Below are 21,336 nucleotides of genomic sequence, written 5' to 3'. Positions count from 1 at the left end.
GAGTGGGAAGAGAGAGCGTCATCATGTTTTGCTTCGGCGTTTGCTTGCAGGCGTGCGTGTATTATAACAGGCTCGTTTGCTGCAATATTGATATTTCCAGTCACCTGACTTAAGAGGGGACTGAGAAATGTGTGAGAAATTGAGGTTAGACCGGCCTCGGCGGGACTAAAAACTCTCTCTTCTTACGCCGGTGAGTGACGCGTGAATGAGGGCGGGGTAGCTTTCTTGTAACGTAAAGAAAAAATATCCTGGTAACCTGCGAGAGCACCACAAGTTTACCCTCCATCATCGCACTCTCCGGGCGTTCAAGCAACTAGCTTTCATCACTAAAACGGAAGGCCCGTCTCTCTCCATTCAATCGATTAATAATATAATACACATTCATGAATATGAGTGCTATTTTTTAATGTTTAATCTTCAGTGATGCTGAACTTGCACAGCCAGCTACCCATCGAGTTGTGTGTGTCATCATCTTACCCAGAGGCAGCCTTACCTATGTTTCACCCATTTCAATTGAAACAGGCCCCGCCCTCCAAGGACCAGCAAAATCCCATTCATTTTCTCCGCAGGATATTGATTTTCAGCCATAATGTCTAAACCATCCAAGGTAGATTGATCACGAGCTACGAGGTTGTGAAACGAACGTTTCTGCTCCTATAAAAGCCACAAGGTATAAAAATCAACCTTGTTATTTGCGATCTTCTGGAGAAATACTACACTACCCACAATTCTAAGCAAAACACTGACGTCTCTCTTACCACTGTAGAACTCGCGCCTCGGTTACCATGGTGACGTTTACCACCCCCGTGAACCGTGATCTGAAGTAAATAAATAAGTTTATGTGTTTATACTTTGCCTTTTTTGCCGTTAGGTTAAAATGTTATTTTGAGCAGGAACATTATTTTAATAGGAAATGAAACGTACATATGCCAGTGGTTTTTTTGGAGGGGGGGGACGAAAGATATCAGACAACAAAAGAAAAGCTTTATTCAGTCTACCAAAAGTAAGTGACCTCTTTCTTTGGTCCGGCATCTGTAACGTTAACCCTACCGGCGACAGCAGCGGACGAACCCCCGTCACAGGATGCTAGCCAAAATAAAGATTATCCGTCTTCAACAAACATCAACTTCAAACATTGTTATTTATTTATTTATGAAGTTCGGTTCAGTGTCAGTCAGACACTGTTTCTTCTTTGCTTTTGTTAAATAATTCAAGTTGAAGGGGATGTTTGAGCTGTTTTTTTTTTTTTAAGTCAGCCCAGACAGCTGAAAATATAACGGAACTGCGCAAATCAATTAAGCAGTGAAGTTTCCCTGCGTGAAAGTGCGAGGCTTATTCCAACGTAAAACGCTGTATAATTGTATAGTTTAAATCAAATATGGTTGGATTATTTCTATGTTGAGCTGCCTGTTCATGAAGCTGAAAGTGCACGTAATAAAATAACATACCATTGATGCAAACCAACAGGAATCCTTGCTTTTTCTGCTCTATTATGTTTGCTTTATGTGGGTAGGGCCCCATATTAGTTATTGAAACGGGCCCCCAGATGCTTAAGGCCGCCCCTGATCTTACCCAAACATTGGAGTGTCTGTGCTCAACTAAGGCAGAGGCGACATCTATGCCGGTGAACCGAACAATGGTGTAATGATTCAGTTCGACTCCCCAGAGAAGACGATGCTCACCCGACTGGCCAATAGGAACGTGGCCCCGCCCATGACACACAGTGAAAGCAAAATCCTGACAGGAGAGCAAGAAATTGCATGGAGAGCAAAGAAAAGCATTTTGAGAGAAACACTTGTTTTCACACTGATAGCAAAAAGTATATGTTTGAGAGTTTTTTTCATAGTATTTTGAGATTTTTTTTCTAGAAAATAATTGAAAAAAATTCAAATTTATATTTTTTTATGTTCTATGAGAAAATACTTTTTCTCAAAACTTTGTTTAGTCTCAAATATTATTTTTTGCTATTGATATGAAAACTTTTTCTCTGAAATATTATTTTTTCTCTCATGAAATGCTTTTTTGCTATCAGTGTGATAACTTTTTCTCTCAAACTTTTTTTTTTCTCTTAGATCATTTATTTTCTCGCATGTAATAAAGACACAATTCTCTCTCCATACAGTGGAGGCCTACGTAGATTTGTGTGAAGAGGTTAGAAAGTACCTTTATTTGTACAACTCGAGCATGAAAGAATACAAAGATATTTACATGGGCTGAAACTCGTGGCGAGAGATTTCTCAAAACTTCGCACTGGCTGTGTCATACTTCATCACACCCTTCTGATTACACACTAGATAGATACCAATACAAACATTATGGATTTAATGTTACATAAGTTAGGTAATGTAAGTGTATTTTTCTAATGTGGCAACTATAGCTTGTGTTACTGTAATGATTTCAGCAGCAAGGGTGATTTAAAACATGTATTTTGCATAGTTTGCTATTAAATGATCAAAAGTACCCAATGAAAAGATCATGCTGTTGTGTTTCGGTGATTAAATCAAATGTTCTCATTACAAATTACATCTATCTTGTGTTTGAAACGATGATAATGTAGAATGAAAATATGTACAACTGTTATGAAAGCATGAGATCAGGTTTTGAAAGGATGAGCAGCTGTGTTACAAGTGTGATCAGTTTGGATTTTTGTACTAAGAGTTTTGAAAATGCACATCTTACTGTGTGTGTGTGATGGGCAGGTTTAGGGGTTAGAGTTAGGGTGTGTGTGTGTGTGTGTGTGTGTATGTGTGTGTATGTGTGTGTGTGTGTGTGTGTGTGTGTGTGTGTGTGTGTGTGTGTGTGTGTGTGTGTGTGTGATGGGCAGGTTTAGGGGTTAGAGTTAGGGTGTGTGTGTGTGTGTGTGTGTATGTGTGTGTGTGTGTGTGTGTGTGTGTGTGTGTGTGTGATGGGCAGGTTTAGGGGTTAGAGTTAGGGTGTGTGTGTGTGTGTGTGTGTGTGTGTGTGTGTGTGTGTGTGTGTGTGTGTGTGTGTGTGTGTGTGTGTGTGTGTGTGTGTGTGTGTGTGTGTGTGTGTGATGGGCAGGTTTAGGGTTCGGGTTAGTGTGTGTGTGTGTGTGTGTGTGTGTGTGTGTGTGTGTGTGTGTGTGTGTGTGTGTGTGATGGGCAGGTTTAGGGTTCGGGTTAGTGTGTGTGTGTGTGTGTGTGTGTGTGTGTGTGTGTGTGTGTGTGTGTGTGTGTGTGTGTGTGTGTGTGTGTGTGTGTGTGTGTGTGTGTGTGTGTGTGTGATGGGCAGGTTTAGGGGGGTCAGGTTAGTGTAAGGGGACAGAATATACAGTTTGTACAGTAATAAAAAAATAAATATGTCTATGGAAAGTCCCCCTAAAACATGAAAACCCCACGTGTGTGTGTGTGTGTGTGTGTGTGTGTGTGTGTGTGTGTGTGTGTGTGTGTGTCTGTGCTCTTTTTCAGTGAGTGATCTGAGGATTGTTCTGCTGGGAAAGAATGTGTCAGAAAACAGCCGAGTGGGAAACACTATACTGGGAACAACAGCGTTTCACAGGAAAGCTCCTTCATCTTATCTACAGCAGCCCAGTGTGAGAGTCAGTGCAACGGTGGAGAAGAGAAACCTCACAGTCATCAACACACACCTGCTCCAGCCACATCTCACACAGGATCAGATCACACAGAGAGTGAGAGAGTGTGTGTCTCGGTCTGCTCCAGGACCTCATGTGATCTTACTCGTCCTGCAGTATAAGGACTTCAGTGAGGAGGACCTGAGAAGAGTGAGAACTGTGCTGAAACTCTTCAGTGTGAAGGCCATTAAACACACTATAGTGCTGACTACTAATGAAGAGGCACGCACATTCATGATTTATAAGACTGTAAATAACCCTATTCATAATTTAATAAAGGAGTGTGGAGGAAGACATCTTCAGTTTGATGCAAGAAACCCAGGATGGCGCTCTGAGATGTTTAGAAGGATAGAGAAGATACTCCAGGAAGAACATGAAGAATTTCTAGTCTGTAACATGTATAATGTTGGAGCAACAAAAGTGGCTGAAGATCCAGAGAATTTTTATCGCAAAGATCAAAGAAAACTCAGTCGGATCTCAAAAACAGGAGGTGATGGAGAAGGTTTGTCAAAGTCCTTTTTCTGGATAATACTTTTATGAAACTACATTTTTACATTTTTTTGTCCTTTGATAGTTGCAGTCATACAGTGGTGCTTCTTAATTTTCTCCGTAATTTTTTGCCTCTACTGCACTGTAACAGTCATTAATTATTTTTAGTAATCTGTTTTGCTTTTGTTGAAAAGCTTCTAAAAGGTTTGTACATAAAAAAAAAACTTTTTAATAGAGTATCAGACATTGACAGAAAGACAAAGTGTGTTGCTAAAAACAGTCTTCGAACACAGTTTAAATAAGGCTGTTAGGCCGGTGACACACTGGATGCGTGGCGTTACCCCTCATTTACACTGCACACGTGTGCGGTGCATTACGTCTGCGACAAGGTTTTATTCCGTCCTCCACGCGGTGCCAACTCACACCAGGAGCATTTCAGAAGCGGAGCGACTGGATGCGCAAGACCACGTGATTTGCCTGTCCGACGTGGTTTTTCTTGATTTTGGGGGTTTCTACCATACAGTCTATGCTTTCTACCAAGGATATATTGGTGTGCAATACAATTGGGAGTCTGCACATGGTGTTTATTTTGAAATTGACAGTGTTTTTTTACTTTTATTTTGTATTTCCGGTGCGACTTGGACGCACGTCCGTCAAAAATAGACTAGGCGCCTATATTTAGCGAAGCGGCGCGGAGAGCCGTTTCTGGGAAGCTTCTGAAACGCGCTGCGTCGCGGCCGGTGTAAACACAAGCATTGACTAGAATGGGCGCGATCAGCTCCGGTAGCCGTGTCGCAGCCGTAATGCGCCGCAGACGTGTGCGGTGTAAATGAGGGGTTAGTGTCTCAGCTGCGTGGCGTGTCCGTTTTTAATTCGGCTCCCATGTTAACAGGTTACCCCTCATTTACACCGCACACGTCTGCGGCGCATTACGGCATCACTAAATATAGGCGCCTAGTCTATTTTTGACGGACGTGCGTCCAAGTCGCACCGGAAATACAAAATAAAAGTAAAAAAAACACTGTCAATTTCAAAATAAACACCATGTGCAAACTCCCAATTGTATTGCACACCAATATATCCTTGGTAGAAAGCATAGACTGTAAGGTAGAAACCCCCAAAATCAAGAAAAAACACGTCGGACAGGCAAATCACGTGGTCTCGCGCATCCAGTCGCTCCGCTTCTGAAATGCAACTGGTGTGAGTTGGCACCGCGTGGAGGACGGAATAAAACCTTGTCGCAGACGTAATGCACCGCACACGTGTGCAGTGTAAATGAGGGGTTAGAGCTTGCACACTGCCTGCGTGAGACGCGGAAAACTCGTGCATGCTAGAAATAGAACCGACGCCTATTTTTCACGCGACACGCAAGCGTGTTGGAAGCGTTTCCATGCAAAATAGAATAGGAAAATATGTTTATATGTCATTTTGTACACAAATACGTATTAATTAATGACATTTTGATGTTTGAAAGTCTATGGGTTCACATAAATTCGGATATAAATGTAAATGTAAAAAAAAAAAAAATTAAATAAAAAATAATTATCGATTTTCAAATATTGCACCTGTCAAACTATTTTGCCGTCAATACTGTTGACGGTGTCCTTTATAAGTAGGCTTTATATATCCCATTATTTTTGCCTATACATATAATTTCATGTCATTTTATTTTTTAAACAATCGAGTCCTGGTGTCCAATACAGAGGTCATAGCATAACATATTAATAAAATATACATTTTTTCCCCCATTTGTTTCTTATGCTCTTAACAATGTGATTACATGAAAAAAATATGACACACCACAATAACAACGTGTGTATTCTGAATGACGGTCCAACATCAGGTAGGCTAAATAAGCTCTTTAAAGCTACACAAATTTGTAAATGTTATTGAAATAAACAGACAGCCCAGAAGACAAGAGCCTGGTCTGTCGGCGGCCTCCCTCTATGTCACCTACAGCAGCAGCAGCGCGCCAGCGCCGCGTCAGGCACGGATCTGCTGTGTAAAGACACAGAAAACGCGACACAGCCGCCACGCTCACACCACGCAGCCAGTGTGTCACCGGCCTTAGTGTTGTTAGACTGTTCACCCAAAAATGATCATTCTGCTCTCATAGGGCCTGTTTACCATTTGAATCAAAACAACAGAAACTGTGTTAAATATTCAAATACTTACAGTGGCAAACAAAAGTTTGTAGCCTACAATTGTAAGTACTTAGTCCCGGTTTGTATCACGGTTTTAGGGTAACGGTTAAGGTACAGTTTGGTATGTGCTACTGTATGTTCTGGTAAAAAAGGATTACTGTCAAATAAAAGTAAAGAAAAAAAAAGTTCAAAAAATACAAAAAAAATAAAAATTCAATAATAAAAAATAAAAAATACAAGCAAAAATACAAATAAAATAAACAGTGCTTTCATGTTTTTTAGTTAGGTCTTTGTAATGAGTCAGTTTATTAATAGTAAAAGCAGTAATACAGACAGGCAGGGGTTGATCATCAATATTAGTCAAATCCAAGGCTAAACAGAGATGTGGTTACAAAACAGGCACAAGATCAGGGCAGACAGCAAGCGATCACACGATATATCCAGGTACATAAAGCAGAAACAAAAGACAGGCAGCAAAGGTTAGAAACAGGGTAAAGTGTCCAGTGTAAACACAGGCCAGGCAAAAATAACAAGAGAACACTCAGTAAGGTCAGACAGGGCAAAACAAGATTTCACAGAGTGTGAGTGTGAGAGAATGCCTTAAATAGTCCGGTAGATAGGGAACAGGTGTGGAGGCAATCAGTACCAGGTACAGGGATTATGGGAAATGGAGTCCAGATTTGAGATTGAACACTGCGCAAGTGCGTCGAACGGAGAGGTCTAGAGAACGGTACGGTTTGATATTTTTCCGGGAACCATTACACTCCTATTAGTAACAGCCCCTATGGCAAGAGTCACAGCTTGTAAACACTTCTTGTTGCCAGATTGCAGTTATTCTGACATGATGTGAATGCAGCATTACTTTTAAGCTGAAACCAGATTGTTAACCTAGTTTATTCCTTTGACAGTTCCAGAGGGTGTGAAGCTGAATCTGGTTCTGTGTGGGAGTAACGGATTAAGAACCTTCATATCAAACCTGATCCTGAACCAGGGAGACAGAAGATCAGAGCTCAGCTCAGGGTGTGTGAGGAGAGACGTGGAGCTTCATGGACGTCTGGTGTCTCTGGTGGAGCTTCCAGCTCTGTTCAACACTCAGATCTCAGAGGAGGAAGCGATGCGTCAGATGCTCCGCTGTGTGTCTCTCTGTGATCCTGGAGTTCATGTGTTCCTCCTCATCATTCCTGATGCTCCACTTAATAATGAAGACAGAGCAGAAATGGAGAAGATCCAGAAGATATTCAGCTCAAGAATCAACAAACACACCATGATCCTCATATACCAGAATCCAGAAGACAGGACAGCAGAACTAAATAAAGAAACACAGTCTGCCATTGAGAGTTTTGGAGGACGACATCGTTTCATTAAACCCAACACACAAGTGTCCATGTTAATGGAGAAACTAGAGCAGATGGTGGAGGCAAATAATGGAGTTTGTTTCTCCACAGAGACATTGTTGGATGCACAGATGAAAAAACTGCTGAAATTTGAAGAAATGAAGAAGAGAATCCATTCATTACAGACATGGTTTCAGTCACAAGGTAATGATCAGAAAATCTGCACGGATTAATTTGATTGGTGAGATAAAATAACAACATTGCATGCAGATTTCAGAATAAAAATACTATGATTAGCACATGAGACTTCAGTATAAATTATACACAGTATTCTCTGATGACGTGGATGATTGACAATCTTCTTGAAATGCAATATATTGTTATATTCAATATATTTTTATTTTATCTATCTTTAGATTCAAGGGAGAGTGCCGATGATCTGAGGATTGTGCTGCTGGGAAAAACTGGAGTTGGGAAGAGTGCAACTGGAAACACCATCTTAGGAAGGAAAGCATTTATATCGGACACATCTCAAAAGTCTATTACTAAAGAGTGTCAGAGAGAATCAGCTAAAATCAACGGCCGACACGTTACTGTGATCGACACTCCAGGACTGTTTCCAGGACTCCAGGAAATCCAGAGAGAAATCACCAACTGCATCTCCATGATCCTGCCTGGACCACATGTGTTCATCATTGTGCTCACTTTGGGACAACGATTCACTCAAGAGGAGGAAAAATCAGTGAAGATCATCCAAGAGATGTTTGGTGGAAACTCTTTAATGTACACCATGGTGCTCTTCACCAGAGGAGATGATCTGAAGAACAAAACCATTGAACAGTGGCTTGGAAAACCTGGATCTGTGATCAGAAACCTGATTAAAGCGTGTGGAAACAGATACCATGTGTTCAATAATAATCAGCCTGGAAACCGAACACAGGTGTCTGATCTACTGCAGAAGATAGACCACATGGTGAAAGAAAACGGGGATAGTTACTACTCATGTAAGATGTTCAGAGAGATGGAAAGAGAGAAACAAGATCAACAGATGAAGATTCAGATGGAGAGACTGGAGCAACTGAACAGAGAGAAAGAAGAACTGATGAACAAACATGAAGAAGAGAAGAAGAGGATGAAGATGATGATTGAGGAAGAAATACAAAATCATTACAAAGAGAGAAAGACAAGAGAAGAGGAGTTTAGAAAGAGAGAAGAACAGTATAAAAGAGACATTAAAGAAAGAGAGGACGAAGAGAGAAAGATGCGAGAGGAGATGAAGAGAGAACAAGAGGAGATGAAGAGAGAACGAGAGGAGATGAAGAGAGAACGAGAGGAGATGAAGAGAGAACGAGAGGAGATGAAGAGAGAACGAGAGGAGATGAAGAGAGAACGAAAGGCGATGTGGGATGAATATAACAAAGAGAAAGAGAGAGTGAAGATGATGATGGAGGAAGAAAGACAGAATCAAGATAAAGAAAGAAAGAGAAGAGAAGAGGAATTTAAAGAGAGAGAGAAGAGGAACATTAAAGAAAGAGAGGAACAAAACAGAAAGATGCGAGAGGAGATGAAGAGAGAAAGAGAGGAACAGGAGAGAAAGATGCGAGAGGAGATGAAGAGAGAAACAGAGGAATGGGAGAAACAGAGACAAGAAGAAAAACAAAGAAGAGAAGAAGATGAGAGAAAGAAAAAGAAAGAACAGGAAACATGTGATAAATATTATCAGAAACTGAAACAAATGAAAGAGACAATGAAGATGATGATGGAGGAAGAAAGACAGAATCAGAAGAAAAGAGAAGAGGAATTTAGAAAGAGAGAAGAAAGGTATAAAAGAGATATTAAAGATATAGAGTATCATGAGAGAAAGATACAAGAGGAGATGAAGACAGAATGAGACAGAAACAACAGGAAAGACAAAGTAAGAAGAGAAAGTCTCGAGCCTTTGTAAGTGAGTCAAGACCGGCAAGTCCAAGTCCAGTTTTCATGTCAAGTCTTCAACGCAAGATTCAAGTTTTTAACAAGTTAAACACAAACTTATTAAACACATTAGTGCTTGTTTCCCAAATAAGTATTAATTACTATAGTAAATTTATATTAGGCATTTTAAATGTGTTTGTCTTCTGTGTTTAATTTCATGTAAGATGGGGTATTGACTATTTTCACTAAGGGCATCCATCTCACTCAGTTCAGTTTTTCTGCCTAGGGATTTGTCTTGAATGTGTGACATACAATTAATGCAAGGACAAATAGTGGGATTTTTTTCTTTTTTCTTTTGGTAACTGAGAGTATGAAATCATAAACTTGTTGACTAGAATGTGAAATATCTGATTTTCAGATTCTCAAATATATGCTAATAAATGTATTTTGTGTTTTAAATAAGTTTATTGTGATCTTAGTTGATTGCTTGTGATCAGGGTCTTGTGTGGTGCCATGCTGTTAATGCCTGTCAGATCCACAACATTAAAATTCATCCATTCCTCTCAAAAATGATGGTGAACAGATAAATAGAGTAACACATTGTCTACACCTGACGCTAGCGGCGCGACTAAAAACAAAAAAAAAACTTTTATAATATGATTCTGTCTACACTGGATGCGGTGCGAGCAACAAATCTCTGACAGTAAACTGATGCCTCGTTCTGTTAATGTTGTTCTAACATGAAGGACAAATACTTTACAAGGGGCGCTTTGTTGCATCAGTTGTAGACAGCCTTTAGCTGTTCCGACGCGATGTGAGTACTAACTATCACGTCAGGTATAGACACGGTGTGAGCTTTATTGCTACCTGCACATTTTGCATTTGACGTGAATAAAACACACATCTTCACATTATGTTTGAAAGATGTTTTACCGTCACTTACATAGATCAGAGTGTATTTTTACAAATTACAAATATATTTTGCTAGTACTAAATGAGCTGACAATGAAAACCTGTTCAGCATTAATAAATCTTAGTGTTAAGTTTTACATACAGTATGCTACCATGCTTACATTTTCATGCAAGAAAGTGCTCTCCCTCTAGTGGATTTAGCTATTCTTGGCACTGTGTGGTAGCCACAATCAACAGAAGACAATGAACAGAGTGAACCTACCGAGGTGATGGCATGATCGGTGAAGGTCTTGGCGGAGTCCGTTGGGCAAAGAGAACCAGGCGACACTAAAGGACTAGGAGACCGAGCCGGAGTGAGTGAGGACCGAGGCGGAGCTGGAGTGAGTGAGGACTGATGCGGAGCTGGAGTGAAGACCGAGGCGGAGTCGGTGTGACTGAGGACCGAGTTGGAGCCAGGAATGAGTGAGAACCGAGGCAAAGCCGGTGTGAGTGAGGACCAAGGTGGAGCTGGAGTGAGTGAGGACCAAGGCAGAGCTGGAGTGAAGACCAAGGCAAAGCCTGTGTGAGTGAGGGCCGAGGTGGAGCCGGCGGGAGTGAGGACCAAGGCGGAGCTGGAGTGAGTGAGGACCAAGGCAGAGCTGGAGTGAAAACTGAGGCAAAGCCTGTGTGAGTGAGGGCAGAGGTGGAGCCGGCGGGAGTGAGGACCGAGGCGGAGCTGGAGTGAGTGAGGACCAAGGCAGAGCTCGAGTGAAAACAGAGGCAAAGCCGGTGTGAATGAGGACCGAGGCTAAGTTGGAGTGAGTGAGGAGCGAGGCTAAGCTGGAGTGAATACCAAGGCAAAGCCAGTGTGAGTGAGGGCCAAGGCGGAGCTGGAGTGAGTGAGGACCGAGGCGGAGCTGGAGTGAGTGAGGACCAAGGCAAAGCCAGTGTGAGTGAGGGCCAAGGCGGAGCTGGAGTGAGTGAGGACCGAGGCGGAGCTGGAGTGAGTGAAGACTGAGGCGGAGCTGGAGTGAAGACCAAGGCAGAGCTGGAGTGAAGACCAAGGCAGAGCTGGAGTGAAGACAGAGGCAAAGCCGGTGTGAGTGAGGACCAAGGTGGAGCCGGAGTGAGTGAGGACCGAGGCGGAGCTGGAGTGAGTGAGGACCAAGGCAGAGCTCGAGTGAAGACCAAGGCAAAGCCTGTGTGAGTGAGGACCGAGGTGGAGCCGGCGGGAGTGAGGACCGAGGTGGAGCTGGAGTGAAGACCAAGGCAAAGCCTGTGTGAGTGAGGACCGAGGTGGAGCCGGCGGGACTGAGGACCGAGGCGGAGCTGGAGTGAGTGAGGATCAAGGCAGAGCTGGAGAGAAGACCAAGGCAAAGCCGGTGTGAGTGAGGACCGAGGCTAAGCTGGAGTGAATACCAAGGCAAAGCCCGTGTGAGTGAGGGCCAAGGCGGAGCTGGAGTGAGTGAGGACCGAGGTGGAGCTGGAGTGAGTGAGGACCAACGCAGAGCTGGAGTGAAGACCAAGGCAAAGCCTGTGTGAGTGAGGACCGAGGTGGAGCCGGCGGGAGTGAGGACCGAGGCGGAGCTGGAGTGAGTGAGGACCAAGGCAGAGCTGGAGTGAAAACTGAGGCAAAGCCGGTGTGAGTGAGGACCAAGGTGGAGCCGGAGTGAGTGAGGACCGAGGCGGAGCTGGAGTGAGTGAGGACCGAGGCGGAGCTGGAGTGAAGACCGAGGCAGAGTCGGTGTGATTGAGGGCCGAGGTGGAGCCGGAGTGAGTGAAGACCAAGGCAAAGCCGGTGTGATTGAGGACCAAGGTGGAGCCGAAGTGAGTGAGGACCGAGGCGGAGCTGGAGTTAGTGAGGACCAAGGCAGAGCTGGAGTGAAGACCAAGGCAAGGCTGGTGTGATTGAGGACCAAGGTGGAGCCGAAGTGAGTGAGGACCAAGGCGGAGCTGGAGTGAGGACCAAGGCAGAGCTGGAGTGGAGACAGAGGCAAAACCAGTGGGAGTGAGGACCAGGTTGGAGCCGGAGTGAGTGAGGACCGATGCGGAGCTGGAGTGAGTGAGGACCGAGGCGGAGCTGGAGTGAAGACTGAGGTGGAGCCGGTGTGAGTGAGCACCAAGGCAGAGTCGGTGCGATGGAGGTGCAGCTGATGGCTCGGATGTTCTTGGTGGCGGTAGCGCGACAAGTGACCAAGGTGAAGCCGGAGGGACGAGGGAACCTGAAGCTGAAGATCGGGAAGCTTGAGGCCTTACAACATTACTAGGCTGAGTCAGAGAAGCAGGGGGAGCTGTAGAGACATATGTGACTAGCATAGCCGATAGCCGACACCAAAGAACTGGCTGGCTTACTTTGAGGAGGAGGGAATGGGAGGCAGGACAGGACCATCAGCGACAATAGAGACTTGGGGCTGTGCGAAACGATGAAGACTTCAGAATTCAAAATTTGCTCCATGGTTGAGTAGTTTTTTGTGTGATCTCACTAACAGTTGAAACAATACACCCCAAAAAAAACCTCCCCACCATCTGACTTAACAATCCAGCTTTTCTACTTAGGGTGTGGCGGGCATTTTAAAAGTGGGGCCATCAAGGGTCAAACAAATACATTAATAATTGAGGTGAGAAAAACTACAGCACTGGTAAAATTCCAAGTGGTAACAGGTTTCTAGGGCTTAATTTGTATTTTCCTGCCATTTAAGATCTCTTAAACATTGACTATTTAATGAAATGTGGTCTATAGACCCCTTCACGGTTGACGTCACAGGAAAATTCGTAGTGCGCAGGTCAGGGTCAGAAAGTTCATTCCATCCCATTGAATTGTGTGTTAACCAGAGAATTTCTCGTCAAGAAAAAAGTGCCTACTTGTTGCATCGTGGACTGTGAAAATCAAACCAGTTGTGGCGTCAAGTTTTTCAGGATTCCTACAGGACCTCATCCGTTTAAAAAAAAAATTACGACATCTGTGGCTGCAAGCTATTAAACGGGCAGACTGGGACAATGCTACGATCAAAGAGGCTCGTGTTTGTAGTGCTCACTTCATATCAGGTAAAGTCATCCTTTATCATCCCTGTCTTTTAGATTAAACTCAAAAGCCTGGATTGCATGAAGTTTTCTGTACACTAGCCTATAACGTTAAGCTATGCAGGTTAATAGTTTTGTAAATGTCATGGACCTGTGTCATGCTACAGACGTAGCCAGCTGCTAGTAGTTAGTCGCAGGCTAGCGCCAATATTGTGACAATAACGGTAGAGTTAATCCATGGTAAGTAAACAAATGTTTTCTGTAAACTGTAGACTGATTTAATAGTTAGGTGAAGTTTGATATCTGGCATTAATTGTGACCTGTGTCATGCTACAGACTTAGCAGATAGCAGACTTAGCACACAAGCTTTACATTAGCGCTTTCACTATGACAACAGTAGATTGCGTTCTAATCAATGTGTGCAATTCTTTTTTTGTAGAAGAGGCATCAATTCACTCCAGTAGTCCTGACTTTGTGCCCTCCTTGTTTGTGTACACAAAACAAAGCCAGACACCAGGGCTTAATTTGAGCCGGAACACGCAAATATAACAGACAGTATAATTATGGAGGCGCCAGCGCGGTCACTTGCATTGTACGTTAACTGGAGCGCATCTCATTCTAACTTAACAAAACTCAGTGTATGCCTCACACAGACATGATAAATACATCAAATACACAAAGCTTGAAATGTCTTTAAACGAAATAATTCAAAAAGAAAAAAGAAAAAGGCTACTCTCTTATTATGTAGGCTAATCCATTATGTGCATTTCTCTCTATAGGCGCGTTCACTACGAATATGGCGATTGTCAACTTCATCTTTGCAGCCGAGTCGACACTGTCAGAAAACACTAGTTTATTAATAAAAATCTATGCACGCGTCACCGGATTTACAAATGCACATCTTGCTTGTTGTACGCACACATATTATGTCGAAATAACGAGATATTATGTTGAAATAACATTATTATTAATAATAGCCTACATCTTTTAGAATATTTGATTGAATGCTGAATGTTGCGCTTGTTCAATTTAATAAAATTAAAACTTTAATTGTGATCATTAAAATAATTGAATATTAAATATTTAGTGGCCAAGTTTTTCGCAGCTCCCCCTGTCAATGATCTAGCACCCCCTCAGCACATGCATTAAAAATTCTCTGGCGCCGTCCCTGCAGAAGCAGCTACGTAGGCAGTGTAATTTTTTTTGTTCCGTTACCTCCAACCCCTGTTTTGAGTCGCCGGATCCGGATTTTTTTGCGTGTAAATGATACACACTGCAAACCCCTTGGGTAGGATTAGGAGTGTGGAGTACGTGCGTATTACACGCCATAAAGTGCGTATCATATGCACGCAAAAACTATTTTTGGCGAATAAATGGTACGAGAAATACATTTCGTGCTATAGATAAGCACTTTCACGAGAGTCTGGCAGAGTGCTTCCTCATTTTCACCTCACGATGACAGTAAGATAATATTTCTTTCTTTTATGATTGTTTGGTAATTTACTGATCTGAATAGAATTTCGACATTAACGGTTGTCCGGGACACGTGCGTGTGTTTTTTAAGGGACAAGTGAAAGAGAATTGTAGCCTACTTGCCCAACCGGACAAATGCCCTGATTAAAACAATTTTCAATATCAAAAAAATAAAATAAGAAATAACGTAGGCCTACTTGGTTAGGCTACTAACGTAACCTCAGTTCCCTGAGAGTAGGGAAAGAGTATAGAGAGTACAAATTAGGGAAAGAAATGCCCTTTATAAAGCTAAAAAAATAATTCTGATAAGAGTGTTTTCCAGCAGTGATGTAATGACACATTGACAATTTAAGTTTGAAGGGAGTAAAGCCTCTGTTTAGGCTGGAAATGTAATTTTGACAAAAGAAGAACTTTTATTTTAAATAAATCTTAATTTTAAATCAGCCTACTTCAGTGTGATATTTCATCCTATTATCATGCTTAACACTGAGAATTTGAATAATTGAAATGTGATGATCAGATGCAGATATCTAAATCAGAGAATATCATAGGTTCGGGAGGTTGGCGGGTGGATTATTTATTTTTATCAGCAGATTCGGGGAACTCACAGTGCACCAGATTAATTAATTTATCTTTAAAATTTACAAAATTTTCTTCCGGGAGGGCCTGCCCCCAGACCCCCCTAGAGGTACCGAGCTCAATCCACAAAAATACTGTGGGAAACTCAGTAGGCTATATGATGGTCTACGAAAAATACACATTTAATTATCTTATTAAAATACATGATCGGGATTTTAGCACCCAGGAAAAACCCGGATTATTACATAGATTTTGGTTGGAGAAAAGTCTTTGTTCATCAGTTATGCACAGAGTTAATGCTCAACTGCAAAAACATGTTCTGAAACACTAAAAGTTAAGTAAATGAAATTATAGTAGCCTATTATATGAAATAAATAAATGAAAATATGTATATTATTACTTTTTTTGTTCTTTTTTTTTTTTTTTTTTTTTTTGTGGGGACCCCCCAAGAGCTTTGACACAATTCGAACACTAGATAAATGCCCTGACATGCAACCTGCTTCTTCCATGGCTGAGATGGAGCAAGACTGTACCTTTGATCATTGCAGTGGTGTGAATAATCTCTTAAACATGAAGCTAAAACTAATGCAGTCTAATACACCAGCCCTGTGGTCCCACAAGCTACACCCTCCAAAGTTGTCATCATTTTTCACTGAACTTCTGTATGTCTGTTTGTTTTCTGTTCAAGATGAGGAGGAAGCTGAAGAGGACTGCCCAGTGTCGAGACAGGAATATGATGATCTTTGCTTTACACATCATTAACTGCAGGAAGACTACATCAACCTATAGCAGGACTGTTTTAAATTACGCAGTGAGAATGAAGAACTTAGGCATGAATCCAAATTTTCATACAGCAATGTTAAGAGAAGCATTGGACAATTACTGTTTTCACAGGACTGACCTCTGTAATCTTTGAATGCCTCCTAAAAACATTAGGTGGCAGTATTGAGATAAGTCTCCAAGCCCTTCCTCTAGAGGACCAATTGTTGATGGTCTTGATGAAATGAAGGATGGGCCTCAGTAACACTGACCTGGCATATCGATTTCATGTAACAATAAGCACTTTATCAAATATTTATCGGAGCTGGACCTCTGTTATGTCTGTGGTCCTCAAGCCATTAATTAAATGGCCAAATAAGGGAGCTATACTTAAAAATATGCCCAAGACGTCCAAATGACACTTCAAAAAATGCCGCTGCATAGACGACTGCACAGAAATGTTTATAGCTCGACGTAGTAATTTGACTGCAAGGGCCCAGACCTGGTCTAATTACAAACACAAATTTCCCAAATAAGTCATTAATTTGAAATATTTAATGATTAATGCTATTTTACAATTTATACTTTTATGTATTTTGTATATTGTCAAAATGTAACATTGTTTCTGGACATGTTCCATTAAAGTAAATCATATTATGGAAGAGTGTATCATATACTGTCACTTGTTTTATTTAAGCTACTGGATAATGAAATGGAATTGTAAATGTCTTAAAAATGTATGTGCATCTGCTTACAAACAAGAAACTATAACAAGTGCATCTGTATACAGACAACAAAATACATTCAAGAAATACAACAGAACACATAAGTGAAATGGTAATTGGTCAACACTTGGCCTCTGGCATTGACAAAGAAAATGGGCTCTTACAGTGTACAGTGTACAGTGTTGTAGTTCCACCAGAGCTCCACTGGGGGCGATCGCCCAGGAGTGCAGAATGAATGGGAGTCTATGGGGCTAGACGGCTAAATGTGTCTCTTTCACCCGATTGCCGTTGAGAAATCTCAGATTTGATTGTAGGTTTTGCAAGTTCAACATGGGTTATAGGTCGAAAGTTGAATGAACGAGTACTTATGTCCTTTCGATTTCTTACAGGTTGAGCTGTTGTTGCCCATCACACGCTAGCATTCTGCTAATGAACGCTGATTGGTCAGTGAAGAACTGATTACGACTAGAGATACCGCTTGATGGCATCGTGGCATCTGAAGCGGGACCAGAAACAAACAAAACAAAAACTCGTCTAGCATGTGTGTTTACCTGTGTCAGCTGTGTGTGTTTACCCGTGTCAGCTGTGTTGTGTGTTTCCCTGTGTCAGCTGTGTGTGTTTACCTGTGTCAGCTGTGTCGAAGCCTCGAGAGAGAGAAAAGAAAGTGCAGAGCGCGAAAGCACCAAAGTGACTGAAGGATTGCCATAAAGCAGTAGCTCTGGTCGTACGATGTGTATGACGCCATTGACATTTTAAAAGACTTTGTAAAGCAAATAAGTGACTAACACCCAGCAATGTGTAATTTCTTTGCATCTCTTTCGAATACAACATTCAAATTACTAGACAAAAAATTATATCCTGAGAAAAGTGGACACTGGGCGGAGCTTTCATGAATATTCATGAGTTTCCTATTTTGTGTTTAAACCGCCACTAAAAATATTAACGCACGCTCCTCTACAGAAACTGTCTTCTGTAACGTAATTTCAGCGAAGAACGAAGTTAAGCTTTTATTTATTTATTTATTTATTTATGTTATTATAACTGTTTCTACAGTATATACTCAATTGTTTGTACATGTAAGTGATATGATTTAATGATTACAGGCACTAATTTGCCAGTGGCTTATTGTTAGTAGGCCTATAGGCTCAGAGTAAATGAGCCAAAATCCATCAAGATTGTTTTAATTATATTGTAGGCTACTTCTGTCTTGCTTTGATGGTCTTTAAAAATAGTTTTGTTTGAAAACTTGTATAAATGTATCTGTGGTGGCATAATAAAGTGTGATTCAGCTGTGATTATTTTGTCATTCGTTTCTCAGTTGATAGCCTGCATAACTGGTTTAGGAGGATAGCCAGGTGTGTTTCAGTTTAGTTTGCGCCAACCCTGGGTTTAGGCACCATGAAAGTGGTTTGTGTTTTAGTGGTGTTCATCGCCACAGTGACTCGCGCTCCACGGCTAACCTGGTGTGGAAGGTGATGTTCCAGGTGAGAAGCTGCAAACCGAACTTGGACCAATCAGCTGTGAGCAAAGTGTCACATGTCTGATGCGATAAAGTCACTCCACCTGTTTCTACTCCACATTAAAGATCACTACAGCAAATGATTTTAAAGACAAAATCGTCTGGCTTTTAGTAACACTTATATAGAATAATATTTTCGTATGATTTAGATACAATTTTAGTTTATCAATTATTTTTACACACAGTTTAATATGGGGCGCCGTTTGTAAAGCGTCTCACGCTGAAAATAACATCAACATTTTGTCACATTTAGCTTCAAACAATGTTTAAAAAACTAGTATGAATTTTTGACGGTCACTTTTTACCACATTTACAACAATATTTGTCAACTTAGAGATATTTTAAATAGTTAAATCTAAATATTAAATCTAAATCTAAATGTTAAATCTAAATCTAAATGTTAAATCTAAATATTAAATATTAAATCTAAATCTAAATGTTAAATCTAAATGTTAAATCTAAATATTAAATCTAAATCTAAATGTTAAATCTAAACGTTAAATCTAAATCTAAATCTAAATGTTGAATCTGTTTCGGGTGAAACTAAATATTTAACTAATATGCAAATTCAAAATGCCGGTAACCGGAAGTGCCAAAATAAAAGCTCGAGTGTGTGTTTATAGCATGGTTTATAGAGTCAAATAACGACTAAAAACCATCTCAAAATAATAACTATAATATAACGATAATAACTACCTAAAATAATAAACACGTTTGGAGAAACTGTAGAGTTTCGTGATGAGTGATGACGTGACATTCAGTCAAAGTGAGCCCCCTCGTGGCTGGCTATTATGGCTACAGGTCATAAGTCCCGCACTTTTCATAAAAGTTACACAAGCCTACTCTTCAAATACAGTTTCTCCAAACGTGTTTATTATTTTAGGTAGTTATTATCACGATAATCCATGTCCAAGAGTCCATTTCCTCGGATGAAATGGTTTTTATTCGTTATTTGACACTGTAAACCATGCTATAAACACACACTGACCTCCTCAAGCTTTTATTTTGGCACTTCCGGTTACCGGCATTTTGATTTTGCATATTAGTTAAATATTTAGTTTCACCCGAAACATTTAGATTCAACATTTAGATTTAGATTTAACATTTAGATTTAACATTTAGATTTAGATTTAGATTTAACATTTAGATTTAGATTCAACATTTAGATTTAGATTTAACATTTAGATTTAGATTTAGATTTAACATTTAGATTTAGATTTAGATTTAACATTTAGATTTAGATTCAACATTTAGATTTAGATTTAACATTTAGATTTAGATTTAGATTTAACGTTTAGATTTAGATTCAACATTTAGATTTAGATTTAACATTTAGATTTAGATTTAGATTTAACATTTAGATTCAGATTCAACATTTAGATTTAGATTTAACATTTAGATTCAGATTCAACATTTAGATTTAGATTTAACATTTAGATTTAGATTTAGATTTAACATTTAGATTTAGATTCAACATTTAGATTTAGATTTAACATTTAGATTTAACATTTAGATTTAGATTTAACATTTAGATTTAGATTTAACATTTAGATTTAGATTTAATATTTAGATTTAGATTTAACATTTAGATTTAGATTTAATATTTAGATTTAGATTCAACATTTAGATTTAGATTTAACATTTAGATTTAGATTTAACATTTAGATTTAGATTCAACATTTAGATTTAGATTTAACATTTAGATTTAGATTTAGATTTAACGTTTAGATTTAGATTCAACATTTAGATTTAGATTTAACATTTAGATTTAGATTTAGATTTAACATTTAGATTCAGATTCAACATTTAGATTTAGATTTAACATTTAGATTCAGATTCAACATTTAGATTTAGATTTAACATTTAGATTTAGATTTAGATTTAACATTTAGATTTAGATTCAACATTTAGATTTAGATTTAACATTTAGATTCAGATTCAACATTTAGATTTAGATTTAACATTTAGATTTAGATTTAGATTTAACATTTAGATTTAGATTCAACATTTAGATTTAGATTTAACATTTAGATTTAACATTTAGATTTAGATTTAACATTTAGATTTAGATTTAATATTTAGATTTAGATTTAACATTTAGATTTAGATTTAATATTTAGATTTAACTATATAAAATATCTCTAAGTTGACAAATATTGTTGTAAATGTGCTAAAAAGTGACCGTCAAAAATTCATACCAGTTAAATATAACATTGTTTGAAGCTAAATGTGACAAAAGGTTGCTGTTATTTTCAGCGTGAGACGCTTTACAAACGGCGCCCCATAGTTTAAAAGAATAAATAAAAGGTAATATAAATACGCTTTAGAATCAATAGATAAAGCTATAATATGACTACATGTGAGCTTAAATGTTCAGTTATCTCTATACCTTTATCAGCTGTATAAACTAACTTCATAGTCCTCTTTCATAGACAGATATTTTGTTCTTGCTGTGTAAATGTGTTTAAATTCCTAATATTTGTTTTATCTCGTAATATTCTGTAGAAGAGAGAAGTGAATCTCAGTTTCTCTCTTTCTCAGCACGTGATTGGCTGTTCGCTACTGATGTCACACCTAAACTCAGTATAAAGCCTGAGTTGACAGAGAAAGTTGATGATCAGCATCATGGTACTAACAAAGCCTGGTTGGATTGGTTTAGTTTTGTCAACTCTGAACTAATCCTGTAACCCTGAGTTTGTTCATCTACCATCATGGTACAGGCCCCTGGACATTAGTATTAAAATACAGTGAGAAATGTTTATGTTTTTGACATGCATGTAAACATTCTTTATCTTTTCTTCACAAAACACACAGTGCTCCATATGATTAGACACATGGTGAGAAACCCTGCAGCACTTTCACAGCGTTTCAGTCCTATTCTACAAGCTCACCACAA

The 21,336-nt window shown here is 39.8% G+C and overlaps 2 protein-coding genes across 3 annotated transcripts in view; both read left to right on the top strand.

Annotated features, from left to right (window-relative positions):
• LOC311295724 (GTPase IMAP family member 8-like) overlaps positions 1-21,336 on the top strand; it is a 527,136-nt gene that overhangs the window by 10,130 nt on the left and 495,670 nt on the right. The gene's annotated exons all lie outside the window — the stretch shown is intronic.
• Positions 1,645-10,151, top strand: LOC311294746 (GTPase IMAP family member 8-like; the record flags this gene model as incomplete). Its single annotated transcript, XM_084415776.1, has 4 exons — positions 1,645-1,723; positions 3,429-4,094; positions 7,134-7,763; positions 7,976-10,151. The coding sequence occupies 4 exons, from the start codon at positions 1,645-1,647 to the stop codon at positions 9,448-9,450; spliced, it is 2,850 nt and encodes a 949-aa protein (XP_084271902.1). The 3' UTR covers positions 9,451-10,151.

The sequence above is a fragment of the Rutilus rutilus genome, assembly GCF_951802725.1.
Source record: "Rutilus rutilus genome assembly, chromosome: 8".
Lineage (NCBI taxonomy): Eukaryota > Metazoa > Chordata > Actinopteri > Cypriniformes > Leuciscidae > Rutilus > Rutilus rutilus.
The sequence above is the reverse complement of the archived record's forward strand: the minus strand, read 5'-3'. Positions and strand labels throughout refer to the sequence as shown.